Source organism: Lolium rigidum, chromosome 3 (genome assembly GCF_022539505.1).
Source record: "Lolium rigidum isolate FL_2022 chromosome 3, APGP_CSIRO_Lrig_0.1, whole genome shotgun sequence".
NCBI classification, from domain to species: domain Eukaryota; kingdom Viridiplantae; phylum Streptophyta; class Magnoliopsida; order Poales; family Poaceae; genus Lolium; species Lolium rigidum.
The window spans coordinates 92716830-92740949 of record NC_061510.1 but is presented as its reverse complement, the minus strand read 5'-3'; the positions used below and the strand labels follow the sequence as shown (position 1 = coordinate 92740949).

Here is a 24120-nt window from a genome sequence, read left to right as displayed (position 1 = left end):
AGTACCGCTACGCCATCCCCCCCTTTCAACCTCCGGGCACAGAAGAAGGCGAGGTTTTGTCCCTTGGGGATTGCACCTCATGGCTTATGAAATGGCCGAAGAACCAGATTCGTCTGGGGGGGGGTCTTCCGAGTTGTAAGAGAAGCACCGGCGCCACCTCCCCTATCATCCGGCCCAAGATCGCCAACGCCGACGACACCCTTAAGGAAACGGCGGTCGCCGCCCCCACTACCCTGAAGGAACCGACGGTCGCCGCCGCCACCCGGAAGGAACCGACGATCGCCGTCACCACCAGACGCCACAAACAGTTGTTGGGAGCGCTACCGCAACGACCGCCTACTAGACGCACGGTACGCCAAGCGGCGGCATCGCAACCGCCACCACCTAAGGTCCAGGACATGGCGCCACTTGATGGCAATGATGTAGATGATGATGATGACATCGATGCCTACATCAACACTGGCGCCTGCAGCCAAGATATGTACATGCCTCCTATGGATGAACAAGCCTTCCGCACACACGGCGATCAACTTAGTCGTCCCCCTACGAGTCACGAAGCGGCGCCTCGGTCTTCACGGGTCTTTCTCAAGACACTCCTCCGGAGGCCGGCAATCCAGCTCAAGTCAAGCCTCGCTACCGTTTTCAGCCCTAACACGCTGCGTAAGACGATCATCGGGGATCCACCCAAATCAACCCCAGCAACCTCGAAGCACCACCAGGCACCCGAAGCACCACCATCAGCACCACAAGCACCCCCAGTAGGTCAAGTGAAGAAGGGAAGGAAGAGAGGAGCCAAGAAGGGCGCATCTTCGAGCCAGCCTGCTCCTAAGAGGATCCGGGCCGACGACATGGTACCACCTACACCGGATGGCTTGCCCCGGTGTCATGAAGCTGGTAAACCTATACTGCCTCCGGACATGGAACACCTCGCAAGTGGACAAATGCTCCCTTTGCAGCACTCTATTCATTATCAAGAGAGCGTCCTTCTTAAAGAAAAGGATCCAAATTACCCGGTGTTCTCGGTCAAGGTGCCGTCCAACCAGAACTTCGTCAATGAAGACCCCGCGGATATCTTCTTCATAGCGTTCGAGGACGTCTTCAATCTATTTCACTCGAAACGGCTCGACTATAACTTGGTCCGCCTATACGCGATTAATCTTCAGATGAAGATCAACAGAGAGAGACCCCGCCACATCGCGGTAGCGGATCCCTACTACATGCGTGATAGCCAGCTCCAGGACGGCTCAAGGACACGGACCAAGGCGGTGCGGTACCTCCAGAACTTCATGCTCATGCACAAAGAGAGCAACACCATTCTTCTGCCTGTCTTTCCCGAGTAAGTACACATCCGCTCACGGCCGTCGTAACTTATGCTTTCTTATATATTTCTTCCATTGCCGATCATTTCCAACATTCCATTTCAATTGCATGTGTTGAGCAGGGACAAATACTGCACACTCATCATCCTAGATCCAAAGTGGTCACTAGCCCGAGTATTTCGACTCGTCGAGTACGACGACGAAGAAAGACTACACGAGAATAAGGGGTGTTCTCGATGAGGCTATCCTTGGCTACTCCAAAAGTGGAGGCACCTTCGACAAGAATGGGCAATATATCAGGCCGGACACTAAAAAGATCGGGTTCAAGCACGTGATCAACTTCCCTTGTATCAAGCAGCCAGCTGGCAGCATTAAGGAGGCCTTCTATGTCCTCCATCACCTTAAAGGGTTTGTCGAGGATGCGAGAGATGATGTCTCCGCCACCTAGTAAGCGAGACCCCATTAAAATGTCGAGGGAAATCAGTGATGATGATCTTAGAGAAGACTTCCATCGCATCCAAGTAAAGCTCTCGGAAATTATCTTACAAGATGTATCCAACGGATCGGGGCTCTTACACGTAGCCAGAGCGTTGCCTAAGAGGGATATCGAAGAACGCCTACATAAGCAGGGTGATGGAAGGACGTGGACGACGAAGGACTTGTACAAGCCGTTCCCGGAGCCGCTCAAGAAGACGTCTCGTTGACCGAGGCCAGTGTGCCTAGCATTACTTTGAATCGATAGACAATTTGCACCGTGTTGTAAACTAAACTTGCTTAATTTGCTCGAAACGGTGGTCGTCGTTGTTGGACTTCAGTTACTATTGTAGTCGTTATCGTTGAACCATATTACTTATGTGATACCGATGCTATATTTCTTTTAGGTTTATTATTATTTCCTTGCTTTAATTCTTGTGAATATGTATGCATGTGAACCCTCTAACTCTTTCCATTGCGTTATATACTAATATGCCTTGTGTCCATAGAGATGACGTACTACGTCGTGTTCGAGGGGAGGGTTCCCGGAGTGTACGAGGAGTGGGAGGAGTGCAAGAAACAGGTGCACAAGTTCAGCGGCAACTGCTACAAAGGGTACCCGACTAGACACGAGGCGGTTGCCAAGTGGAGGGCGCACCAAGCTAACAAGAGCAAGATGAAGACCTTCCTTGTGCTCTCGCTCTTGCTCACCATCGTCGCGGCGGTACTCTATTTCATCCTAGTGTAGGCGGCGGCCGGTGTCACTTCGTTTGTATCTAGAGATGATGAGAACTTTCTTAATTTGCATGGATTATGAGTTGTATGGAGCTATATGTATAACTCGATCGGGCTCTAAGTAATGTGATGATGATGTGATGATTATATATGTCCATATTATATCTGTCTATATTATATCAGTATATAACCTGTATACGGTGTATAAAACCAGTATAAAACCTGTATAATACACCAGGGAGCACAAAATCGAGTATACCTGTACATAGTTCTGTGGCGCACCAAAAAATAATTCTGTGGCGCACCTGTTTCTGTGGCGCAGCTACACCACATGCGCCACAGAACTACTTATTTCTGTGGCGCACCTGGCCCGGTGCGCCACAGAAACCTTATTTCTGTGGCGCACGACCAGGTGCGCCACAGAAAGCTTATTTTTGTGGCGACGTTTCTGTGGCGCACCACCCGTGCGCCACAGAATCACATTTTCGTGCGCCACTGATGAAGCTTTTCCTACTAGTGGTGTACTGACTGAGCACTGACCGCTCCTCCTGTCCTCCATGTCCTTCGAGGCCCGGAGTGTCACCACGTTCGGCTGCCGCACCCGCCCAAGCTTCTCGGCGCCCTTTTAGACGTCGCCGGCCACGCGCTTGTTCTTTCACGTCAGCCCGCCGTCACCGCTGCCGCCAGGAGGGCAGGAGGGCCAGCACCACGGCTCTGGCCACCGCTTCGTTGTGTGCTGCTGCCGGGCGGAGGTACAGGCGCGAACGCGTCCATGGCGGCAAGAACAACAGGTCCGGCATCGGCTAGTCCTCAATACCTCTAAATAACTACCTGGTCTTAAACTGAGGGAGTATTAGGATTTCGGATTTTGGGAACTGGATTCATAGAAACGTGATTTGATCATTGCGATTTGTTTTTGTGGTTATTTTTCAATTGATGCCTATATAAGCAAAAGGTCACAATGTCAAGTAAGTTCTTTGATGCATTGATCGCGTTCCTGAAAAAGCATAGAAAGCCAGGAAGCAAATTTGGTGCACATGAGCACCAGTGCTCTCAGTTTTCAAAATATTTAAAAACTGTATTTTTACGTTCCAAAAAATCATCAAATTTATTCCATGAATACATACACATGTTCTGAATATTTATGCAAAGTTTTGGTAGAAATTGCATTGTATTTTGAGCTACAGGAAAAAAACAAATTTGTGGCTACGTATAGATGTATATATTTGTCAGAAATTTGTCTTTTTTGTATAGCTTAAAATATAACATATTTTTCTCTAAAATTTCTACCGTACCTTCAAAATGTTTATATGTGTGTGGGTATTTAATTTCATATTTTTTGAAATCCAAAAAATATGATTTTTAACAATCAGGAGCACTGGTGTTCATGTGTCAAATACACTTTTCGTAGAAAGCCATTCCTTCTTAAATTAACTTTATAAATATTGTACATTTAGTATGCTAATATCATTTTTCATTTTTTTCTTTTCTATGCAATTGAGATTTATGTCATAGTTTTTTCCTCGCCAATCATAATACTTCAGTGCCCAACTCTTATGGTGAAATAATTAACAAGGGAAACACTTTATTTTGGTAAGCAATTTTGTTGTTGAATGTTAAAAATTGTGAAGTCGTGTAACTTATATGCATTGCGTTGCTTGCTATACACATGCCTATTACATGTTAACCTGGACACCGGGACATTTTTGTCCAGGGTCTGCCCCTGCTCCTCCGGAGGTGCCTAGTGAAGCCTTTGCACAAAGCTTCGCCCATTTCATAAGCGGTGCGTCCCGAGCATCGCAACTCGACGAAGATGGGCATGATGACCGCCGAGCTCGCTCCCAGCCTCCTATCCCGACTGCACCATCGCGGGACTCCATTTCCCATGGAGTGACCAGCTAGCGAGATATCTCCGGAGTTGTTGAAGAAGGCCGCCGAAGAAGCCGTCACTGCCGATGTCGCCGAGATTCTAAACCTCATGTCTCTCCAGATGAAGGAGATGTGATTTCCCTTTGAATGTTCTTCCTATTCTCCTGTACGACTCTATTTCCAGTTACCCTATCCTGCATTTCACTACTAGAAAAAATGTTACCCGTGGCGCGCTATGCGTGTCCCACGACTAGCACACACCGATGTTACATGTGGCATCTCACGGTATGATTGCTGCACTCCCATGGAGCTCTCACAGCGCTTTGGATTTTGGGCCGTCCGATCGAGCTGACGTGGCGCGATCTCGGCCGTCGTTCCGTTCAGGGCGTTGAGGCCCTCCCACAGACCCACTTTTTATCCACGGGTCCTGTGAAGCCCGCTCGGCCCAGACTCTCCCGTCGCGCGTCCCTCTAGCCAGCCGCCGCTCGCAATCCCCAATCCCATCGCGGTCGATTCGCCTCCTCCCTCCACCTTCTTCCTCACGCGCTCAGCCCTCCACCTCCGGCTCTGTCTCCGAGCTTCGTATCCTCCACCCCCATGTCCTTCTCCTCTACCACGTTGAAGATCCTTGCTGGCGGGAGGTGCACGGACCACCACCGCCGCACCGCCGAGCTCCGCCATGGAGTTCCATGGCCCGCCGCTGATGGAGACGGGCGGCGAGGTGGCCTTCACCGATCTCCTCAACGCCGGCGACATCTAGGCGGAGGGGATACGAGCAGCGCGTGGATCTGGGCAACCTCCAAGGATAGCGAGGCAGAGAGGGAAGGGTGAGGAACTTACAACCCTTGGCTCTCTGATTCTGAAATTTGCCCAAATAGATTACGCTTTCTTAAGTTTCTGGTTTGTAGGTCTACATTTTATGTTCTCTTGGCGTGTGTTTTTGGCTTTGGATCTTTTCCTGATCAGTTCTAACCATTTTTAATTAGGGTTCAGATGAGGAGCTCCGAAATGGCCCCACAACAGCAGAGTTGAAGCATTAAGGTAGCTATTATGGCCCATCCACCGCCAGAGCTCCTCTTCAGCTGCAGATACGGTGATATCTGGTACCTGATTGTACAAGAGCAGCTTGGCCATAGTAATGCTTCCTTGTTCACCATATTAATATTGATGCAATTGACACATTACTTCAATAGGTCTACAACAAATACAGGCTCTTTTCTGTATCACAAGAGAAGCTTATCCGTATTCCGGAAACGTCGGTTCTACTTTCTTATGTGACCTCCATCTCTCCAGCTATGGAGCTAATTTAATAGGCCTCAATTAAATAACGAGGGAAGGTGATTTCAAACAGTACCCCACTGTAAGAGTTTCATTGGATCAGAGTTTATTTCAGTATAACCATGGATATGAGATTATTTTCTGTATTTGTTATTTGCAGTGACTTTCCCTATGTTATTCTTGAATGTGGCTACAGAGGAGCTGAAGATGCGATATGTCATGTCGCTGCAAGATAGCTGTTTCGTCTTCAGATTTTCTGTCAGTGTAATTATTGGGTATGACGGGCTAGCAACTAAATCTCTCGTATGAAAGGGAATCGACACCCATAAACCCGCAGGTATGATTTCGTAGTCTTGGCCAACAATCATAACATTTGGATTGATTCCCTATACGAAAGGGCTTTTGTGAGGTTAGGCAGAGAACACAACGATTATGGACTGCTTTTATTTTCATTCAGGTTTGGACTGTTTCTCTAACTGCGACACTCGCCCGCCTCCATCTCCGGCCGCCCATGCACACAACCAGATCGACAATTCATCCAAGCAAGTGATTCCATAAATTTCAAATCTAGGATGAGGTCAGTATTGCTGCTCTTTTCATCTTAATTCCATGTTAACCCTTCTCTCCATCCCTGGTTCTCTCACAACGTGTTATTTATTGATGGTTTCTTTAGGCATATAATAATGCTCAGTATTCAGGCATATGAAACTGCATCTTACGCATGTGAGCCATTCAAAGCTGATACAAGGTGATACTATGGTGATGGAGGATTTCATTTGTTAGGTTTCAGCCTTGCTTTGTTTGGTAATTTAGCTTTTATTTACGAATGCAGTATGCATGGTATGCTGCAGGTGAGCCACGCAAAACTGGAATGTCTCTTTCGTTTGCTTGATACATTCACTAAACTGGTGATAAGCTTTCCTCATACAAGTGGTAATGTAAGGTAAACCTGATTTAGATACATCACTTCGAGGTATTTTTTCTTAAATAACATGAGACAACAACCTTAGAATTTAGTCTAGACATTACTTTTGATTCACTTCCAATATTTTTGGATTATTTTCTTTCACAAATGGAAGTGCGTGCCAATTCCTTTTAATTAATACATATTGTCTCTACATGGTAGAACGGTATTTATTTTTGGAATATATACTTGTTCTTCGTGCTCTTGATTCCAGCAAATTTTTCCTTCCTTTTAGTTTGTTTTGCGCATCTTTCCTTATAGGTTTGTACTTTGTCTCGGAAGTTGTCTGGTTTAAGTTACCATCAAAAGTTATTATCAATCCTCCATTTCCCCTTAATCATGTATGATTATAGCCTTTCGCATGTGGCACTGAAGATGATGGTTTATAAACCTTATGGATCGACAATTATATGTAATTGTGTTTCTGTAAGCCGGGCTTCTAAATGATCCGGCGCAAACAATAATTTTTTTTTCAACCGGATGTTTGGTTTATTGTACATTTATAATATTTTCTCATTCTTTTTTTTTCTTAGAAAAGGTTCTCAGTTTTTATAAACTATGGATCAACAGATTATTTATGTGTTTCGTACATCGGGCTTCTAGATGATCTTCCCTAGAGAATAATTTTTGTTCCAGCTTGATGTTTAGTTAATTGTGCATTTATAATAGTTTTTCATCCTTTTTAGTAAATGTTCTCAATATTTCGGCTGAATGTTTGGTGTTGGCCTGTGGGGATGAAAGCAGTTGGGACAGGGTTGAGAACTAGGAGGAACTTGTTTTTTAGTATTTCTCAGATATGTCCATATCTCGGCCATTTCTTCTTAAATGTATGTTGGTCCTTCTACATTAAAATCACTATTCACTATTATTATCGACACCACCACCTATGAGATATGTCGGTTTGCAGGAGCTTCCTCTTCATTCACCTAGGTGGCGACAAAGTTCATTTCCAATGATTTATGTAGCGTATTGTTATACGTTTGGTATTTATCTGAGAAGTTACGGTTTCAAATTTTTACTTGGGTTTTCATGCCTCAAAATTAAGTTTAGAGAAGGAATTTGACACCATTGTATACTATTTAGTTGATACCTACGAGAAAAGGAATTTGGCACCTTTGGTATGCAACATGTAATGAATTTACATGTTTACTGTTTAGTTGAAAGCTTAGTATTATCAATCCTAATAGAATACACTTAGTCCTATTTCTTCTAATTATACTTATGATATTCTGGATCCATGGGAACACAAATTTTGATGGGCAATGTACAAATCTTTTTGCACACCACATGTTTCCCTGTTCTCCTCCACTTCTTTCTCTGTTCAGCTTCAAGTTTAGTTGATCTTTCAAGTACATATGTATCTCTGAAAAAATGATCTAGATTCTATTAGATATACATGCTCCTAATAATTATATATTGATTTGCCGGAGGCATCCATTTGACTGAGCCATGTTGGTATCCTGGTACATTGAGTTTGATACCTTCACTCCTGCAGCCAAGAGAGGGCTGCCAGTCGCAAGGATTATGAGACACATGCTCCCGCAGGCGATTCTTGCTTGTGCGATTGACGATGAATCGATAATACTATAATGAGCAATCACCATGTAGTCGATTTTACAGACGATGGCAACAAGGTGAATGAACAGGTTGGGTTTTAGTGCCCATCTTAGTAGAAAATTTGCTTACAATTCTATGGAGAACTTTAATGTTTGTACCATTTACCGGAGGAGTGCAGGTTACTTGCCATACTCGGAGGATGGGCGGAAATTTTTAAGGTGATCTTTTGGTTGGTGCAGATGGCAAGGTAGTGTTACTTGCCTTGTCAAAATAGGAGCAAAGTTGAATTTTTTGAGGTTTTTTTAGGATCCTGAATTGAGATTTTCTTAAACTGATAAGTGAGGAAGTTGCTTTTTGAGCAAGCACAAGTATCTTATTCAGAATATATTTGCTACACTGGAATTGCATAGTTTGTGCCTCCTGATATTGACACAATGAGGGTATGTAGCTAGGACCAACAATGAGTATTATTGTTTCATTTGTTACAAAATATACTAATGCGCTCATCTTCTTCTGTTGAAGGTACCATGTGTTCCTTGATCACAAACAATATTTCGTCCCCTCAGATGTTGGTGGTGGTAAAATGCAGTGGTACACATCTCAAAAGGAACCAGCTGGTGGTACTGATTCTGAAAATGATGAGTGCCCAGGATGAAGATTTCAATCGATTAAATGAAAGAAGGTATAGCTTGAAGTGAGCACAGCAGGTTGATGATGCAGCATGGAGCAAGCAACACTTGTTGGTTATGATTACTTTTTTGACGATATAGCATCAGAGACCTCGGTTCTCGATAATCTATGAAAAAGCAAGAAGGTATATGGTATCTTGCAAGCAAACTTTGATCTGTTCATCATATTTTGTCACACACACCTTGTTAGACTCCGATTTTATACTAAAAGAAGTTCAGTGTCCAGAGAAAGAGCAGTTGGTTGTTATTAGTTTTAGCCTGCAGATTAGTAAGCATATTGTAGCTGAGAAAAATTATAACTAGAAAATGTTGTCTTTGTATTTCTGCTCAAAAGATAGTATATGGCACACCAGTTGCCAACTACATCATCTGCAGATTTCGTGCATGGTGATGCTTAACTGGCATCCTTCAGAGCTCCTTCGGGTTGATTCAAGTTAATGACTGAACACACTTGTATTCTAGAGGTCCCTTTACCTTGTCCATTTTGCTGGCCTTACATTCAATACTCGGATTCTGTAGAGCAATTCCAGCCAACAGTGAATTTATATATTGGTGCTTAGAACTTGGTTGTTCCATGCAGACATTAAAAGTAACGAGTAGTATCTGTCTAGATGTCCCGAAGGAGCTGCGCAGTTCTCCATCGACCATTCCAAACCGTAAGAAGCATCAATTGTGCTCCATTGTATTTAGATTAGATGAAGAATGTTTTCTTAACATTTTTCTGAAAATCTCAATGCTGAAACACATTTCATGCAATACTGGAACAGGTTGATTATCTGTTTATACGGTCCATGGTACCACCAACTGCCAGCAACGTACATCTACTGCAGATTTTGGAGATTGATTTATGGTGATGTTTCACTTCTTCCAGAGCTTCAGTTCTTGCTTAGCAGGTTCACCTATCGAGCAACTCAAGCTAATGAATTGAGAATTCAGATTCGTGAGTCCCTTTGCCTTGTTCATTTTTCTTACATTTCATTAATTCATTACTTGGTTTCCGCGAGAATAATTACAGCTGACGGTGAATTTGGACGTTGGCATTCAGAAGCTGGGTTGTTCCATCCAAACTATGACAATGACGAAAGCTAGCATCTAACTCGAAGGAGAGCTGCCCAGTTTTGCATTATCAACCATTTCAATGGTAAGTAAGCCAAGTGGTGATTTACATGTTTAAAGAAGTTATGTTACATGCGGTGAGTGTGGCATGTTAGATGACTCGGGTTTTTGGTACTGATTTGTTTCATGCATTTGGTGGCATCATCATGCAGGTGTTCCCCTGCCTCTCGACCACGAGGAGGAAGTTAGTATGATTCAAAAGGAATACATGCAGGCTGCAGGCGTCCGGGCGAGCCACTGCCACCTCCTCCACCATGCCTTTCCAACCTTGGCCACCGCTCCTCGCTCCGGCGCCTTGCCGCCTTCTCCTCTCCATGGGTGGGCAGCATCCATTCACAAGCACGAGAATCTTTTCAAGCTGCGTCGGTAGAAAAAACACCTGACCGAGCAGCAGAATGGAGAGTTCAATCAGATATTATATCATCGATGGAATGAAATGCCAAGGGCAATTTACTCAGAAACGAGCATCAGAATGGAGAGTTATGCACTTGCAACTTCGAAAACAAGTTGCCCCGCAGTCCAATTTTCTTCAACTTCGAAGATCTCGCTCGATAGTTAACTAGGAAAGATCAAGTTCCCACGAACTACACCTGCAAAATAATTCAGATTGTGATATGAGCTATCTTTAGGAATATATGTATTGTCAGCACAGGAAACTCAGCAAACCTACGAACTATCATTTGCTTTAAAATAAAGTAACGTGATACAAATAAATTCTTAATTGTACACATGACCATCATTTTACCACCTAGACGATAGGCTGGAAGTGGAGAAGTTTACCCCTATGGGATGTCATGAGGTTGCAGCACTAATGAAAGGTACCGTTGTTAATAGCATGTTCGATTCTTTTTTATGGCTTTTGCAACACAAGGTGTTATCACCGATGTCCGGTCGACTAATATGTGCAATTTCATGTTGGTTTCGGTAATTACCTTTGCACTGCTGCCTATGTTGTTCTCTAAGCTTATTATAAAGCAATTTACAAAATGTTTGTCAATGTGAAAGCAGGGGCGCACACCAAGAGGTGATCTAAATTTACCACTATGTTTGTAACTTCGTTTGCTTTATCATAATTTAATTATACAGATAATTCGTTTGTAAAACCTACGAATTGTATTATTATATTACCAAAAAAATCGTTGTTATATAAATAAACATTGGCACAAACCTCACAAGAGGTGATTCTAAATTTACTGCTTCTGTTTGTAACTTCGTCTGCTTTATCATAATTTAATTATACATACAATTCATTTGTAAAACCTACGAATTATATTATTATGTTAACAATTTTTTTAATCATTGTTATATAAATAAACATTGACAAAAACCTTACGGGGTCGTGCGCCAAGGCGCACATTTAAATCTAGTAACATTTGATGCGCCATGGGTACTGTACATAGCCGGGGTGCACCACACGGTGCGCCACGGGTAACTCACGGTGGTGCGCCAGAGAGAATAGAGAGATGCTGCAGAGGATAGGCGAAACACGGAGGAGGAAGAGGTCGATGACCGCTTGGGAGAAGAGAGGGAGGAAAAGAGATAGCGGCGCCTCGAGAACAGACTAAATGGGAAGATAGGGAACTAGGTTTTCCAGCCAAGCTTATAAGGAGGAGTTGTAGCTCGCCGTGCGCCCCAACATACCCGTGGCGCACCACTACAAACGGTGCACCACGAGGGTAAGTTTTTCTCTTTTCTAAAAAAAAATCAGCGAAATATAAACTTCCGAAAACTCTATTTTCCTTTTTTAAATTTGACGATTCTAGAAAATTGGTAAACGATCGTAGGTAGGCCGTTGAAATCAGATGTAACTTTTTTTTTCTGTAGATGTTTTTTCATGTAGAAAACTTTTTCATTCGATGATGTATGTAAATTTAAAGCCGTTTTACCGAAACATAGAGCTTTTTTTGAAAATTTTATCGAAATTCATGGTTTTTTTTACCATGTATCGAAATTCATGGTTATTTATCTTCCTAACAATTAGATTAATTAACTTAACTACATCTTAAAGGATTTTAGAATTTGATGTTTCTATTACTTCTTTTATTTTTTTCAAAACTGAAAAGCTAAGTGCAGCCATCCCTACCAGCACAGCCTAGGAATATCCACCCATGGCGCACCACTTTAATGGCGTTCCACGAGTAATTAAGCATAGGTGACGCACCACCTTTTGAGTGTGCCGCCACGTGTAAGCAAATTAAGCTGTTTTTTTAGTAGTGTTTACTAGTTTAAACCGTTAGGCAGATTTGCTCTATGGAAGTCTATTTTTGCATCTTCCATACTCTCCGTTTTCGTGCTGATCTTTGCGTCATGACATGCTCGTGATTTCGTGGCGCCATTGCGTCGGTGTAAGGCCTTGTGCCCCCCCTAATCGTCCAACCTCCCACTAAGGACCATGTCCAGCTGGGGCGAGAAGCCGAGAAGCGACCGCAAATCCTTTCCCAGCGTTGTGAGAATGGCCTGGCCTGGGCGAAGCTCATATGAGCGTCATGGTCGGGGGATATGTGGTACGCCGAGCTCTACTCGAGGCGTAGGGAGTGCTGCTACCCAGGGTACCCACGGGCTAGTAGCGACAATCATGAGCTCCAAAGAACCGCCCTACTCCTCCGACGAGTTGTCTATGAAGGTGTCGAAGACGAACTCGATCGACTTTCTGAAGTCCATCTGCAGCCAACAAACGATGGATCAATGGCTTGTCTACTTGGGGCAAAAGGCCAAAATGGTCTCGATTTGTGTACCTCACAACTGTGGCGAATAAAGCCCAATTTGCTAGGGTGGGGCAGGCTTAAATTGGGTTGGCCTTTTTTCACTTTTCCTTTTTTTCTATAGATGATATATAGGTTGGGCCAAATCTTAGGGTGGGGCGTGCCCACCCTTCCACCCTGCTGGCTCCGCCATTGCCTCACAATATGCCGAACATAACAGGTCCTAGGCGTTGATGCCAGTGGGCGGGTCCGAGCAGACGGGCGGCAAACAAGGCCCGGGAATGGTGCCGGCAAGTGCACTCTAGGATGCTGGCACCAGTCACGGCCTCCGGCGTGCTGCATCTAAACATATGGTGCCAACAATGGCGTGGGGCTAGGTCAGACAACGACGTCACTCTAGGGTTGCAAGGGAAAGGAGGGATGCGATTTGGTGGCTACTGTGTTCGGTGTCCCTGGTGGGTGGGTCCCTCCGTCCCTGGGTTACTTGATGGGGACACGTGCGGAAGCGTCCTGTGTCCGCGCCGATGCATTGTTAGCCCAAATTTAGGCTGAGGATGAGTTGATGCTGATAGGCCGATCACTTTTCGTATGGCTGCTAGTTTAGGGTGTTACCATTTTCTGTCCGCACGAACTAAATCTGACATGATTGGTCCTGATGCGTTGAGCTGTTGGAGATGCCCTTACCACTTGCGAAAACTAGGGTGCTTGACATGGACGCATGTTTTATTTTTTGGGTTGGTCCGCCAGATGATCCAACCCCGTTCCCATGCTCTCTTCCCTCGCTCTCGCCTCAACACTACCACCGTCCACATGTAGATCGTCCCTAGAGAACACCGCACTAGCGGAGGGATCCAAGAAAGAAGGATCTAAATCCAGCACTATCATTTTCATCTCTCGGCTCCCGTGCGAGGGCGGGGGGGTCCTTGCATCTGGTGGCTCGGTGGCCCTCCTCCCTCCCACCTTCCGCTCGGCCTCACCGACTCTTGTGTGTGGCTGTTGGTTGGGTGTTGCTCTTCGCGACCATGTTAGGGACTACAGAAGCTAAGGCAACGTCCCTCCTTCCTCCTACCTTCCGCTCGGCTTCACCGACGCTTGGGTGGCTGCTTGCGAGGTGATGCTCGTCGCGACCATGTCAGGGACCACGGAAGCCAGGGCGGCAGCCTGGATGGCGAAGACGGCGTTGGCCTAGCCGCGGGTGGCGGGTGTTGGTTTTGCATCCCGGGCCCTGGGTCTTGTGGGTGGTGAGGGGTTGGCGGGCGCGGGCGTGGTGCGGAGGCCGCCCAGTTGGGCCTCTGGCATCCGATCTGAAGATGGTTGCTCCTCCATGTGTTGTCCATCTCCCTTCCCGGCTAGGGATCTCGTCCTGGAGGTTGGTGTGTGTGGTCGGAAGAGGGGCTCTGGCCTGGGGAAGCGCTAGGCCGACGGTGGCGGTCAAGACATCGAAGACGCTGACATCGTCGTTCTCCTTCTTGAAGGCGACATCGAGGTTTATTCCCTTCCTCCCTGACATACCTATCTTGGGTGAAAACCCAAAGCCTGGGTTTGGGTGGCTACAGCGCTCTTGCGTCGTTCCTTCGTTGGAGGCACCGCCTTGGGATAGCGGGGTTGTTAGACGAGCTTGGCGGTGCTTGGTAGGTAGCTTGTAGCGGTTTCACCATATCTTCTCTGTCTTCTCCGGGCAGCTTGGTCTTGTGTGTTGTGGTTGATTCTGCGGGCGGAGGTAAATTCTGTGTGTGCCGTCGTGGCGAGGTGAGTATTGTAAGTATTCATTTCCAGCAGCAGGCTTCAAATGTCCATGCGCTCTCAGGGAGAGCTCTCTACCTAATGACAGGTGCGGCGCCTCAGATTTTTTGGGGCGAGAAACTAGGGTGCTTTCTTCAGAGGTGGAAACGAATTGTGTTGTTGCTTGGCTTGGCCTCCGAAGGTTAATGATGGTGCGAGTACCTCAATGCCGCTCTTCTTTACCAACTTGGCTTCTTCGGTCCAACTGCAGGGCGGAAGAATGGACTCTAGCTGTTTCCTTTTTTCGTGCTTGGTGTTTTCCGTTTTCTATTGGTAGCTGGTTTTCGGTACTTTGTATTATGGGAAAATTTGCCATAGGACACCGTTGTTTTTTGGCTTTTGCTGAAACACACCGCTCGATTGCGTCTTTGCCAGGTACCATTATAATTCTGTGGCACATTTGCCAGAACACATCATCTGGCTAAAAAGAGAAAGCTTTGCACTTTGTTTTCAAAATCAGTCATCACAAGCAAAAGTACAAAACTTTCCGTTTTAGGCTGGTGGTGTGTTCTGGCAAATGTGTCACAAAATTGTAATGGTACCTGGCAAATACATAATCGGACGGTGTGTTTCAGCAAATGCCAGAAAATAACGGTGTCCTGTAGCAAATTTTCCCTTGTATTAAGTATCAGCAATGGTGTTATTAATTTAAGGCAGGTTTACAGATTTGTGTTTAAATTTTGACCTCTCGCTCGCCACCCCGCGGTCGCAGCTGACCTGATCGATCCAGCGGCAAGCAGCCAACGCGGCTGGCCGGGCTCCGCGCGAGAGCTGGCCTCCACCTCACGTGACCATTAATGCGAACAGCAGACATTCAACGCCTTCGGGGCGATAAACAACGCCCGGGAAACCGTGACGCCCAGGCTCCGGTCGGCGCTCCGTCGCTCCATCCCCTGCGCCCAGGGCGCGCAGATGCAGATGCGCGCGCGGAGAGGCTTGGAATCTCTTGAGCTGCGTGACCCAAAAGTACTTTCCACTGGTTTATTTTTAAAGCACAACGGGAGGAGAGGTGGCCGGGAGGAAGAAGATGGCCGCGCTTCAATGCCATTTATTTCACTTCACATCATGGCATTTTCAATGGGCCGATCGCATTTTAGATGCCTAAATTGTTCTCGTGCGTCTGTTTGCGCGGCCCGTGGACGTTATACGGGTCGGGATGACCGTTTGCATCAGGATATCCCAGCGGTGCGGATTCATTTTTTTTAGCACTGACACAGTTAAGATCGTTAATGGCGGTTTAACGTCCCGTTGAGGCCTGCCGCCGGCGATTACCAGTTCCCGCGCGACGACGGTGGTTCCCGCGCGTGCCAAACAGATTGCCGTGTTTCGCCGGCTTTTCACGCGCGGGGAAGCGACCTGCGCGCGAACGCAGTTTTCCGCCCCGCCGTGGCTATATATGGTGGACACCGGCGGGGGTGACGGGCACACCTCAACCTAAACCCTAGCATCCATCCATGGCCGAGCATAACTTAGATGGGATCAAGTTATTCAGATGTACCGCCAAGTCCACCCGGAGAGAAGGAGTAGCTAGCTACCGACGCCTTTCGGGCCGAGCAGCTGGCCCGGGAGGCGGCAGGGTGCACTAGAGCGTTAGCGCATGTTGGCGGGAAGGGTGGAAATTGCCGACGCGGGGGCGGAACTCCGGGACGATCGAGCTCGCCGAGGCCAGGGCGGAGCTCGCGAATGCGCGGGCGGAGATGGCAGGGCTAGCGCCGCCCTTGCGGCGGCTCCTCCGTTGTTGGCGGCCCCACCCGCGGACGTCGTCATCCACGACATCGCCGACGATGACGAGGACGTACCCAGCCGCTTCGAGTGCGCCGGCGACCAGACTGCTCTGCTCACGTCGTTCGAGAGCCTACCTTGGGACGCCCAGTGCCGTCAGGCTTGGGCGGCAGAGGAGGAAGCTCACAGCTATGCGATCGCCATGCCTCGGGTGTACATGTGCTCCGACCTGGATTCGGTCACGCGGAGGGGACCGGATCCCGCGCGGGTCGAACGGGAGAACCGGGAGCTGGCGGCCACCATCGCCGCCAGGGACGATGCGGTGGCGGCGAGGCTAGGGATAGGGCCCGCTACCACGCCCACATGGCGACGGCGGAGGACGCGGTGGCCGAGGCAGCGACGGCGGAGGCGGCGGCGAAGAGAGTCCAGTGGGACCCCTCTCTGGCCAAGGCCCTCGAACGTCGTAGGTGGCAGGACGAGATGTCCGATCATCGGCGTGCGCAGCACAAGGAGGGCGTCAAGCGCTCGCGCTTCGACGACAACACCGGCCTCTCCGGCGGCCAGTAGTAGGTTGCGCGACTGCGAGTAACGCCGGCTGTGGTAGGCCACGCGACGGCGAGTAGGTACGATCGTTGTAGATTTAGGTTAGCTCGACTAACCATCTATGTAAAGATGATCCTTTTGGCCAATCAATACTAATGAATGAATATTTTGCTTACCTAGTCACTGCCTAGCGGGTCTGGATGTAACCAACGCGGTCATTTTACGTGGGACCGTGCAGCGTTCGTGGAAACGCAATCCTACCGCATATTTGGGTCACGTTTACATTGCTGCAGATGTCCTTTTCACTATGCGTCACCCGCTCGCTAGAGCAGGATCTAGACGATTTTTTTGTCCATACGAACGCAAAGGGTAGCTCATCATCTGTTTGCATCGTGCCCATTGAAGATACTAGATTTAAATGTGCGCCTTGGCGCACGACCCCGTAAGGTTTTTGTCAATGTTTATTTATATAACAATGATTAAAAAAATTGTTAACATAATAATATAATTCGTAGGTTTTACAAATGAATTGTATGTATAATTAAATTATGATAAAGCGGACGAAGTTACAAACGAGAGCAGTAAATTTAGAATCACCTCTTGTGAGGTTTGTGCCAATGTTTATTTATATAACAACGATTTTTTTGGTAATATAATAATACAATTCGTAGGTTTTACAAACGAATTATCTGTATAATTAAATTATGATAAAGCAAACGAAGTTACAAACATAGTGGTAAATTTAGATCACCTCTTGGTGTGCGCCCCCTGCTTTCACATTGACAAACATTTTGTAAATTGCTTTATAATAAGCTTAGAGAACAACATAGGCAGCAGTGCAAAGGTAATTACCGAAACCAACATGAAATTGCACATATTAGTCGACCGGACATCGGTGATAACACCTTGTGTTGCAAAAGCCATAAAAAAGAATCGAACATGCTATTAACAACGGTACCTTTCATTAGTGCTGCAACCTCATGACATCCCATAGGGGTAAACTTCTCCACTTCCAGCCTATCGTCTAGGTGGTAAAATGATGGTCATGTGTACAATTAAGAATTTATTTGTATCACGTTACTTTATTTTAAAGCAAATGATAGTTCGTAGGTTTGCTGAGTTTCCTGTGCTGACAATACATATATTCCTAAAGATAGCTCATATCACAATCTGAATTATTTTGCAGGTGTAGTTCGTGGGAACTTGATCTTTCCTAGTTAACTATCAGGCGAGATCTTCAGAAGTTGAAGAAAATTGGACTGCGGGGCAACTTGTTTTCGAAGTTGCAAGTGCATAACTCTCCATTCTGATGCTCGTTTCGAGTAAATTGCCCTTGGCATTTCATTCCATCGATGATATAATATCTGATTGAACTCTCCATTCTCGCTGCTCGGTCAGGTGTTTTTTCTACCGACGCAGCTTGAAAAGATTCCTGTGCTTGTGAATGGATGCTGCCCACCCATGGAGAGGAGAAGGCGGCAAGGCGCCAGAGCAGGAGCGGTGGCCAAGGTTGGAAAGGCATGGTGGAGGAGGTGGCAGGGCTCGCCCTGGACGCCTGCAGTCTGCATGTATTCCTTTTGAATCATACTAACTTCCTCCTCGGGGTCGAGAGGCAGGGGAACACCTGCATGATGATGCCACCAAATGCATGAAACAAATCAGTACCAAAAACCTGAGTCATCTAACATGCCACACTCACTCGCATGTAACATAACTTCTTTAAACATGTAAATCACCACTTGGCTTACTTACCATTGAAATGGTTGATAATGCAAAACTGGGCAGCTCTCCTTCGAGTTAGATGCTAGCTTTCGTCATTGTCATAGTTTGGATGGAACAACCCGAGTTCTGAATGCCAACGTCCAAATTCACTGTCAGCTGTAATTATTCTGCGGAAACCAAGTAATGAATTAATGAAATGTAAGAAAAATGAACAAGGCAAAGGGACTCACGAATCTGAATTCTCAATTCATTAGCTTGAGTTGCTCGATAGGTGAACCTGCTAAGCAAGAACTGAAGCTCTGGAAGAAGTGAAACATCACCATAAATCAATCTCCAAAATCTGCAGTAGATGTACGTTGCTGGCAGTTGGTGGTACCATGGACCGTATAAACAGATAATCAACCTGTTCCAGTATTGCATGAAATGTGTTTCAGCATTGAGATTTTCAGAAAAATGTTAAGAAAACATTCTTCATCTAATCTAAATACAATGGAGCACAATTGATGCTTCTTACGGTTTGGAATGGTCGATGGAGAACTGCGCAGCTCCTTCGGGACATCTAGACAGATACTACTGTTACTTTTAATGTCCGCATGGAACAACCAAGTTCTAAGCACCAATATATAAATTCACCGTTGGCTGGAATTGCTCTACGGAATCCGAGTATTGAATGTAAGGCCAGCAAAATGGACAAGGTAAAGGGACCTCTAGAATACAAGTGTGTTCGAGTCATTAACTTGAATCAACCCGAAGGAGCTCGAAGGATGCCGTTAAGCATCACCATGCACGAAATCTGCAGATGATGTAGTTGGCAAGCTGGTGTGCCATATACTATCTTTTGAGCAGAAATACAAAGACAACATTTTCTAGTTATAATTTTTCTCAGCTACAATATGCTTACTAATCTGCAGGCTAAAACTAATAACAACCAACTGCTCTTTCTCTGGACACCGAACTTCTTTTAGTATAAAATCGGAGTCTAACAAGGTGTGTGTGACAAAATATGATGAACAGTCAAAGTTTGCTTGCAAGATACCATATACCTTCTTGCTTTTTCATAGATTATCGAGAACCGAGGTCTACGATGCTATATCGTCAAAAAAGTAATCATAACCAACAAGTGTTGCTTGCTCCATGCTGCATCATCAACCTGCTGTGCTCACTTCAAGCTATACCTTCTTTCATTTAATCGATTGAAATCTTCATCCTGGGCACTCATCATTTTCGGAATCAGTACCACCAGTTGGTTCCTTTTGAGATGTGTACCACTGCATTTTACCACCACCAACATCCGAGGGGACGAAATATTGTTTGTGATCAAGGAACACATGGTACCTTCAACGAGAAGAAGATGAGCGCATTAGTATATTTTGTAACAAATGAAACAATAATACTCATTGTTGGTCCTAGCTACATACCCTACTCGTGTCAATATCGGGAGGCACAAACTATGCAATTCCGAGTGTAGCAAATATATTCCGAATAAGATACTTGTGCTTGCTCAAAAAGCAACTTCCTCACTTATCAGTTTAAGAAAATCTCAATTCAGGATCCTAAAAAAACCTCAAAAAATTCAACTTTGCTCCTATTTTGACAAGGCAAGTAACACTACCTTGCCATCTGCACCAACCAAAAGATCACCTTAAAAATTTCCGCCCATCCTCCAGTATGGCAGTAACTCTGCACTCCTCCGGTAAATGGTACAAACATTAAAGTTCTCCATAGAATTGTAAGCAAATTTTCTACTAAGATGGGCACTAAAACCCAACCTGTTCATTCACCTTGTTGCCATCGTCTGTAAAATCGACTACATGGTGATTGCTCATTATAGTATTATCGATTCATCGTCAATCGCACAAGCAAGAATCGCCTGCGGGAGCATGTGTCTCATAATCCTTGCGACTGGCAGCCCTCTCTTGGCTGCAGGAGTGAAGGTATCAAACTCAATGTACCAGGATACCAACATGGCTCAGTCAAATGGATGCCTCTGGCAAATCAATATATAATTATTAGGAGCATGTATATCTAATAGAATCTAGATCATTTTTTCAGAGATACATATGTACTTGAAAGATCAACTAAACTTGAAGCTGAACAGAGAAAGAAGTGGAGGAGAACAGGGAAACATGTGGTGTGCAAAAAGATTTGTACATTGCCCATCAAAATTTGTGTTCCCATGGATCCGGAATATCATAAGTATAATTAGAAGAAATAGGACTAAGTGTATTCTATTAGGATTGATAATACTAAGCTTTCAACTAAACAGTAAACATGTAAATTCATTACATGTTGCATACCAAAGGTGCCAAATTCCTTTTCTCGTAGGTATCAACTAAATAGTATACAATGGTGTCAAATTCCTTCTCTAAACTTAATTTTGAGGCATGAAAACCCAAGTAAAAATTTGAAACCGTAACTTCTCAGATAAATACCAAACGTATAACAATACGCTACATAAATCATTGGAAATGAACTTTGTCGCCACCTAGGTGAATGAAGAGGAAGCTCCTGCAAACCGACATATCTCATAGGTGGTGGTGTCAGTAATAATAGTGAATAGTGATTTTAATGTAGAAGGACCAACATACATTTAAGAAGAAATGGCCGAGATATGGACATATCTGAGAAATACTAAAAAACAAGTTCCTCCTAGTTCTCAACCCTGTCCCAACTGCTTTCATCCCCACAGGCCAACACCAAACATTCAGCCGAAATATTGAGAACATTTACTAAAAAGGATGAAAAACTATTATAAATGCACAATTAACTAAACATCAAGCTGGAACAAAAATTATTCTCTAGGGAAGATCATCTAGAAGCCCGATGTACAGAAACACATAAATAACTGTTGATCCATAGTTTATAAAAACTGAGAACCTTTTCTAAGAAAAAAAAAGAATGAGAAAATATTATAAATGTACAATAAACCAAACATCCGGTTGAAAAAAAAATTATTGTTTGCGCCAGATCATTTAGAAGCCCTGGCTTACAGAAACACAATTACATATAATTGTCGATCCATAAGGTTTATAAACCATCATCTTCAGTGCCACATGCGAAAGGCTATAATCATACATGATTAAGGGGAAATGGAGGATTGATAATAACTTTTGATGGTAACTTAAACCAGACAACTTCCGAGACAAAGTACAAACCTATAAGGAAAGATGCGCAAAACAAACTAAAAGGAAGGAAAAATTTGCTGGAATCAAGAGCACGAAGAACAGTATATATTCCAAAAATAAATACCGTTCTACCATGTAGAGACAATATGTATTAATTAAAAGGAATTGGCACGCACTTCCATTTGTGAAAGAAAATAATCCAAAAATATTGGAAGTGAATCAAAAGTAATGTCTAGACTAAATTCTAAGGTTGTTGTCTCATGTTATTTAAGAAAAAATACCTCAGAAGTGATGTATCTAAATCAGGTTTACCTTACATTACCACTTGTATGAGGAAAGCTTATCACCAGTTTAGTGAATGTATCAGCAAACGAAAGAGACATTCCAGTTTTGCGTGGCTCACCTGCAGCATACCATGCATACTGCATTCGTAAATAAAAGCTAAATTACCAAACAAAGCAAGGCTGAAACCTAACAAATGAAATCCTCCATCACCATAGTATCACCTTGTATCAGCTTTGAATGGCTCACATGCGTAAGATGCAGTTTCATATGCCTGAATACTGAGCATTATTATATGCCTAAAGAAACCATCAATAAATAACACGTTGTGAGAGAACCAGGGATGGAGAGAAGGGTTAACATGGAATTAAGATGAAAAGAGCAGCAATACTGACCTCATCCTAGATTTGAAATTTATGGAATCACTTGCTTGGATGAATTGTCGACTGGTTGTGTGCATGGGCGACTGGAGATGGAGGCGGGCGAGTGTCGCAGTTAGAGAAACAGTCCAAACCTGAATGAAAATAAAAGCAGTCCATAATCGTTGTGTTCTCTGCCTAACCTCACAAAAGCCCTTTCGTATAGGGAATCAATCCAAATGTTATGATTGTTGGCCAAGACTACGAAATCATACCTGCGGGTTTATGGGTGTCAGATTCCCTTTCATACAGAGATTTAGTTGCTAGCCTGTCATACCCAATAATTACACTGACAGAAAATCTGAAGACGAAACAGCTATCTTGCAGCGACATGACATATCGCATCTTCAGCTCCTCTGTAGCCACATTCAAGAATAACATAGGGAAAGTCACTGCAAATAACAAATACAGAAAATAATCTCATATCCATGGTTATACTGAAATAAACTCTGATCCAATGAAACTCTTACAGTGGGGTACTGTTTGAAATCACCTTCCCTCGTTATTTAATTGAGGCCTATTAAATTAGCTCCATAGCTGGAGAGATGGAGGTCACATAAGAAAGTAGAACCGACGTTTCCGGAATACGGATAAGCTTCTCTTGTGATACAGAAAAGAGCCTGTATTTGTTGTAGACCTATTGAAGTAATGTGTCAATTGCATCAATATTAATATGGTGAACAAGGAAGCATTACTATGGCCAAGCTGCTCTTGTACAATCAGGTACCAGATATCACCGTATCTGCAGCTGAAGAGGAGCTACGGCGGTGGATGGGCCATAATAGCTACCTTAATGCTTCAACTCTGCTGTTGTGGGGCCATTTCGGAGCTCCTCATCTGAACCCTAATTAAAAATGGTTAGAACTGATCAGGAAAAGATCCAAAGCCAAAAACACACGCCAAGAGAACATAAAATGTAGACCTACAAACCAGAAACTTAAGAAAGCGTAATCTATTTGGGCAAATTTCAGAATCAGAGAGCCAAGGGTTGTAAGTTCCTCACCCTTCCCTCTCTGCCTCGCTATCCTTGGAGGTTGCCCAGATCCACGCGCTGCTCGTATCCCCTCCGCCTAGATGTCGCTGGCGTTGAGGAGATCGGTGAAGGCCACCTCGCCGCCGTCTCCATCAGCGGCGGGCCATGGAACTCCATGGCGGAGCTCGGCGGTGCGGCGGTGGTGGTCCGTGCACCTCCCGCCAGCAAGGATCTTCAACGTGGTAGAGGAGAAGGACATGGGGGTGGAGGATACGAAGCTCGAGAGACAGGCCGGAGGTGGAGGCTGAGCGCGTGAGGAAGAAGGTGGGGGGGAGGAGGCGAATCGACCGCGATGGGATTGGGGATTGCGAGCGGCGGCTGGCTAGAGGGACGCGCGACGGGAGAGTCTGGGCCGAGCGGGCTTCACAGGACCCGTGGATAAAAAGTGGGTCTGTGGGAGGGCCTCAACGCCCTGAACGGAACGACGGCCGAGATCGCGCCACGTCAGCTCGATCGGACGGCCCAAAATCCAAAGCGCTGTGAGAGCTCCATGGGAGTGCAGCAATCATACCGTGAGATCCTTAAAACTAAGCTGATCCAGCAGCAGCATTTATCTATGACTCGGTGGTTGTCGTGACTGCAGCTGGAATACTACCGTTCGCTGCCTTCACTTGGTAGACGTATGTTTTTGCCTTTCCCCATCAAGCCACCAGAACGTAGATGTTTGACGCATGGGGTAGATTCGTGTCGAGTATAGGTGGGAAAAAACAACTAGGTCCGGTTTGGTAGCCTACAGGTCCTTTGGCTAGCATCATGCTAGCAAAAAATGGGTGATTTGTTGCCCGGAAG

The 24120-nt window shown here is 45.3% G+C and overlaps 1 protein-coding gene and 5 long non-coding RNA genes across 15 annotated transcripts; 4 read left to right on the top strand and 2 right to left on the bottom strand.

The window, feature by feature from the left end:
• Positions 1 to 5145: 5145 nt before the first annotated feature.
• Positions 5146 to 5951, top strand: LOC124697562. 2 transcript variants are annotated; one of them, XR_007000811.1, is made up of 4 exons: positions 5152 to 5224; positions 5384 to 5500; positions 5591 to 5757; positions 5836 to 5951. It is a non-coding gene; the product is annotated as an uncharacterized LOC124697562 (long non-coding RNA). The 2 variants fall into 2 exon arrangements; XR_007000810.1 differs by having other exon boundaries at positions 5146 to 5224; positions 5591 to 5951.
• Positions 5952 to 6201: 250 nt separating this feature from the next.
• On the top strand, positions 6202 to 6564 carry LOC124701944. The gene is made up of 3 exons (XR_007002284.1): positions 6202 to 6252; positions 6349 to 6423; positions 6527 to 6564. It is a non-coding gene; the product is annotated as an uncharacterized LOC124701944 (long non-coding RNA).
• Positions 6565 to 8387: 1823 nt separating this feature from the next.
• LOC124697558 lies at positions 8388 to 9479 on the top strand. 2 transcript variants are annotated; one of them, XR_007000809.1, is made up of 3 exons: positions 8388 to 8443; positions 8719 to 9010; positions 9466 to 9479. It is a non-coding gene; the product is annotated as an uncharacterized LOC124697558 (long non-coding RNA). The 2 variants fall into 2 exon arrangements; XR_007000808.1 differs by lacking the exon at positions 9466 to 9479 and adding an exon at positions 9220 to 9459.
• Position 9480: 1 nt separating this feature from the next.
• Positions 9481 to 10174, top strand: LOC124697557. The gene is made up of 4 exons (XR_007000807.1): positions 9481 to 9541; positions 9653 to 9778; positions 9890 to 10026; positions 10154 to 10174. It is a non-coding gene; the product is annotated as an uncharacterized LOC124697557 (long non-coding RNA).
• An 8417-nt stretch (positions 10175 to 18591) lies between these two features.
• Positions 18592 to 19062, bottom strand: LOC124701943. Its single transcript, XR_007002283.1, has 3 exons — positions 18987 to 19062; positions 18750 to 18875; positions 18592 to 18639 (listed from the first exon to the last, which is right to left on the bottom strand). It is a non-coding gene; the product is annotated as an uncharacterized LOC124701943 (long non-coding RNA).
• Positions 19063 to 20243: 1181 nt separating this feature from the next.
• On the bottom strand, positions 20244 to 23460 carry LOC124701941. 8 transcript variants are annotated; one of them, XR_007002279.1, is made up of 7 exons: positions 23302 to 23460; positions 23088 to 23142; positions 22514 to 22935; positions 22275 to 22393; positions 22104 to 22178; positions 21910 to 22000; positions 20244 to 20459 (listed from the first exon to the last, which is right to left on the bottom strand). XR_007002279.1 is itself a non-coding variant. In XM_047234045.1 (5 exons), exons 2-5 carry the CDS (start codon positions 22544 to 22546, stop codon positions 21941 to 21943), a joined length of 306 nt encoding a protein of 101 aa, XP_047090001.1. In that variant the 5' UTR covers positions 22547 to 22935; positions 23026 to 23094; the 3' UTR covers positions 20659 to 21940. The 8 variants fall into 8 exon arrangements, 2 of the variants coding, with proteins under 2 accessions (XP_047090001.1, XP_047090002.1); XR_007002282.1 differs by having other exon boundaries at positions 20244 to 20392; XR_007002277.1 differs by lacking the exon at positions 20244 to 20459 and having other exon boundaries at positions 20659 to 22000; positions 22514 to 22690; positions 22769 to 22935.
• Positions 23461 to 24120: the final 660 nt, after the last annotated feature.

Bases quoted from the DNA above. Each gene is read 5' to 3' on its own strand.
- LOC124701941 (XM_047234045.1), bottom strand. From the start codon at position 22,546: ATGAAAGGGAATCTGACACCCATAAACCCGCAG. The intron at 22,394-22,513 runs GTATGATTTCGT...ATTTTCATTCAG, and splicing joins TGACACCCATAAACCCGCAG to GTTTGGACTGTTTCTCTAAC. The intron at 22,179-22,274 runs GTCAGTATTGCT...TGGTTTCTTTAG, and splicing joins AATTTCAAATCTAGGATGAG to GCATATAATAATGCTCAGTA.